At 39.6% G+C, this 4,194-nt stretch overlaps 1 protein-coding gene across 1 annotated transcript in view; it reads right to left on the reverse strand.

The window, feature by feature from the left end:
- The window catches only part of LOC107627247 (ribulose bisphosphate carboxylase large chain), an 18,346-nt gene continuing 17,979 nt past the window's right edge, over window positions 3,828-4,194 (reverse strand). Inside the window, exon 3 of the mRNA XM_016330100.2 lies at window positions 3,828-4,194. This exon is cut by the window's right edge and continues 896 nt beyond it. Within this exon, the coding sequence (XP_016185586.1) occupies window positions 3,941-4,194 (254 nt within the window). The 3' untranslated portion in view covers window positions 3,828-3,940.

The following is a 4,194-nucleotide window of genomic DNA, read 5'->3' on the forward strand; positions in this document are numbered from 1 at the left end:
AACTTTCTAACCATGGCATATTGCTTATTTTTTTCATTTAACATAAATTCAATCTCATTTCATATACTCATTTTCCTTATTCTATTCCTCCCTTACCGCTTTGAGTTTCCTTTGTTTAAATTGCCTATTTGCTTTCCTATTTTTTTTATCCATTCCTGATTTTCTATTTTTCAGGATGTCTGCCTCACACAGGAAAGGTAAAGGCAAGGCCACTGGCAAGCGCAAGAGAGGAGATTCCTCCCAGTCCATCATTTCTCTAATGCACGATACCTCATGGCGGGAGAAGAACTTCACACCGCAGGAGAAAGCTAACCAGCTGCTTCCTGCAAATGATCCTATAAAATTTGCAAACCGGTACTGTGAACTGAAGTACCCAGCTTTTGCAAACTACAGAAATCTATACCTGGAACGTACCTTGAAGATTCCAGAAGCCCTCCAGCAATACACTACTGAGCAAATCAAGCAAAGGGGCTGGTTCTTTCTGGAGAGATCACTAACAGAGGTCAATGCATCTTGGGTCCGGGAATTCTATTGCAACTACTACCTTACTACCCTTGATGCAGTGAACCTGAGGGGAAAGCAAATTCTGGTCACAGAGGAAGCCATAGAGACCATTCTCCAGCTCCCAGCCAAGTCCGATCAGCCAGATGGTTTTGCACAGGCTGAGGAGGACATGGGCCAGATGCAGTTTGACTGGGATGCTGTGAAGGCACGGATAGCGCTCGACCCTGCTGTTCCTTGGGAGATGGGTCAGAACACCACTATGCCTAGAGGGATCAAGAGAGTGTACTTAAATGATGAGGCTCGGCTATGGCATCAGATCTTGAGTAATTTTGTGATGCCGAGTACTCACGAGACGGAGATCCCGGCTACCATGATCACCCTCCTTTGGTGTGTGCTGGAGGGTAAGGACATATACTTACCTCATTTTATCCGGCATTATATGGCCAGAGCCCACGTACGTGGCACCCTCCCCTTTCCTTACCTTGTTACACGGCTAGGCCGTCAGGCTGATGTGCCTTGGGAGGATGCCGATGAGAGACCACCAGCAGCAGACTGCAAGAAGATCATCCCGCACAGCAGGAACTTCCTTGCCTTGGGCTACAAACCACCACCTGTCACTGCTACTGATGAGACAGCCCCTCCGTCTGCTGGACCCTCTTCATCCACAGCTGCCCCAGCTGCCCCTGCTGCCTCCACTGCACCTCAACCCGCCTCTGAGCCAGTCTATCGCCTTGTGCACCGTCTATTCCGCCAGCTTGATCAGATGGAGCGCTGTAACAGGCGCCGGTATGAGAGATTAGAGCGCCGCAGCAGGCGATGCTATTCCCATCTGAAGCTGATGATCAGACAGGGCGCCGACATCCCCTCCGAGCCCGACACCCCTTCAAAGCCATCAGAGGATGAGCACGAGGAGGAGCCTCATTCCCAAGCGAAGACTCATCAGAAGGCAGCCACAGAGCAGGCTGCCCCGCATCAGGGGGTTATGCCCCAGATAGAGACTGCAGATCCGGAGATCCCGCTTCAGTCCGTCCCACCTCCACAGCAACCAGACCATCAGCCCACCATCACCACGAACACCCCAGCTACCATCCCTACCATTGATGACACTCCTTCACACCAGGCTTGATTGAGCATCGAGGACGATGCTTCATTTTAAGTGTGGGGAGGTCGTCATCTCTGGCGTTTATTTTGGTGAACCACTACATACTTTTTCTTTTATTTTGGATATTTTTCTGTATTTTTCTTTTTTTCTTTTATTGTTATTTTCTGAGTACTTATTTAGGGTTTAGGGTTTAGGATTTACCCGGTGTGAGAAATCACATTGTTCGAGGAACCCTAGATGCTGTCAGAGTAAAGGATCGTCAACAAGGTCGTTCTAGTGCGTTGTAGATTCTTATCCAAGACTTGTATCATTTGATAATGCCATGTGAATCGCTAGAAACATGTGAAGTGTATGGATAACCCAATAACGAAAAGGGAGAAGAACCTATGATTAGCTTTTCCGGAAATTTCCAAACGAACAATTTCAACGAAATCTTTCAATTTCTTATTTTACTATGTTCAACTCTATGTATTCCTCTATCCGTAGAGTACATCGAATGTACAGAAATGGCTCTAACAGAGTTTCTGTTATTCGTTGATATTATTTCAATAAAACCCTCTGATATTATTTGAGAATACAAATTCTTGTTAGACCCCCAAAATTGATTTTGACTTGAATCGTTATCAAAAAGAATCAAATGATTCTGTTGATATATTCGAGTAATTAACCGTTTTACAATTAGTAAGCTAGATTTCTTATCATAATCCACATTTTCCGACAAAATATATCGATTTCTATTAAAATCATGACCAGAGGCGAGTCCATAAATATACTCCCGAAAAATAAGTGGGTATAGGAAGTTCTGTTGACGAGATCTATCTAGTTCTAAATATCTTTGATATTCTTTCATTTTTCAAATTCAATTTTGTCAAAGGGATCAAAGATTTATTGGATTGGAAATCCAATACATAGTGCGATACAGTCAAAACGGGGTATTTCTAGATATTCGAATTAAAACGAATTATGAATAGATACCAAAAAATGATCAACGGATTCTCTCCACTTGCTTTTTCCACCTAATTGTTCTAGGATAACAAGCTAGTTAGAAATCCTTTATTTTATCAGCCTAATCGCTCTTTTGATTTTGGAAAAAAGAATATCTTTATCAATATACTCTTTCTTCTACACATTGATCGCCACCCCGTAATGGAGAATAGCTAATAATTAGGACTCATAACAAAAATAAATAATCCATTCATGGGAAAAGCTTTTCCCGCATCAAGCACTAATATATTTTTAACGTCCAATTAGATGGGGTAATCATTCGATTAAAAAGAATGAAAGCTCGTTACTTTTTGTTTCTCTATAATTGGAGTTGCCAAGTTCTATCCCTTTATTACTTAAACCCAACTGATTTTGTTCACGAATTCAAACAAAAAAAATGGTCCGATCCAATAAGAATGAGATCCTTTTAGAATTCGCTATTGATACGACATGCGGATTTTTCCATTCATTCCTTTCTGGATCAGTCGTGGTCTTACAAACCCTACCGAGGTTATGGACGAAACAATTGCTTCATAAAAATGTGTAAAAAAGGGAGTCGCACTTAAAAGCCGAGTACTCTACCATTGAGTTAGCAACCCCCCCCCCCCTTCAAAAAAAAAAATAGGAAAAATAGGATGCGTAAATAAAAAAAAAGATGGACCAACCTTTTCTTTGTCAAGAGTGGTACCTTTATTCAAATTAAATTAATTCTTTTTTTATTTATTTACCCTTGAATAAAAATAAAAAAGGAACTTCATGTTTGTATCACAGAAAGTTTAACGAACTCACTATTTACTAAAAATTGCTTCTGTAACGTGAAGAAATCGATCGATTTCTTCACGATCGGATTATATTTGTTTTCAATACTGTTGTCAATATTAGTTTAGTGTTGAAAACATAGAATCGCGAAAAACAAATGAATTCAAATTCGAAAAAAAAAGAATGAAATATTAATATAAATCGAATTTGATTATATTTTTAGTAATTTGTTTTTATTATATAAATAAATATATTCTAGTTGATATTTGTCAATATTCTTTCTAATTTTTTAGAAAAATTATTAAATTATTAATTGAATTTTTTCTATTTCTCTTTATTGAAATACTCCAATTTAACTATTCCATATCCATTTATTTATATACTCTACATTTCTAGACTCTAATATATATCTAATAGATAAGATATATCTAATCGATTAGAATATAGAACTTTATGGATATAATAAAAAAGAAAAAAAAGATATATTATGTTTATGCAATAAATTAAGTATCTTTGTCTTCGGCTCAATCCTTTTTTGAAGATTGAGCCGAGTTTAATTGCAATTATCTAGAACGAACGGTAACCACCGGATTACAAAGTATCCATTGCTGGGAATTCAAATTTGATCGCCTTCCATACTTCACAAGCAGCAGCTAATTCAGGACTCCATTTGCTCGCCTCACGGATGATTTCATTACCCTCACGAGCAAGATCACGACCCTCATTCCGAGCCTGTACACATGCTTCGAGAGCTACTCGATTAGCTACGGCACCTGGTGCATTTCCCCAAGGATGCCCTAAGGTTCCACCACCGAATTGGAGTACGGAATCATCTCCAAAGATCT

This window comes from Arachis ipaensis, chromosome B02 (genome assembly GCF_000816755.2).
Source record: "Arachis ipaensis cultivar K30076 chromosome B02, Araip1.1, whole genome shotgun sequence".
NCBI classification, from domain to species: Eukaryota; Viridiplantae; Streptophyta; class Magnoliopsida; order Fabales; family Fabaceae; genus Arachis; species Arachis ipaensis.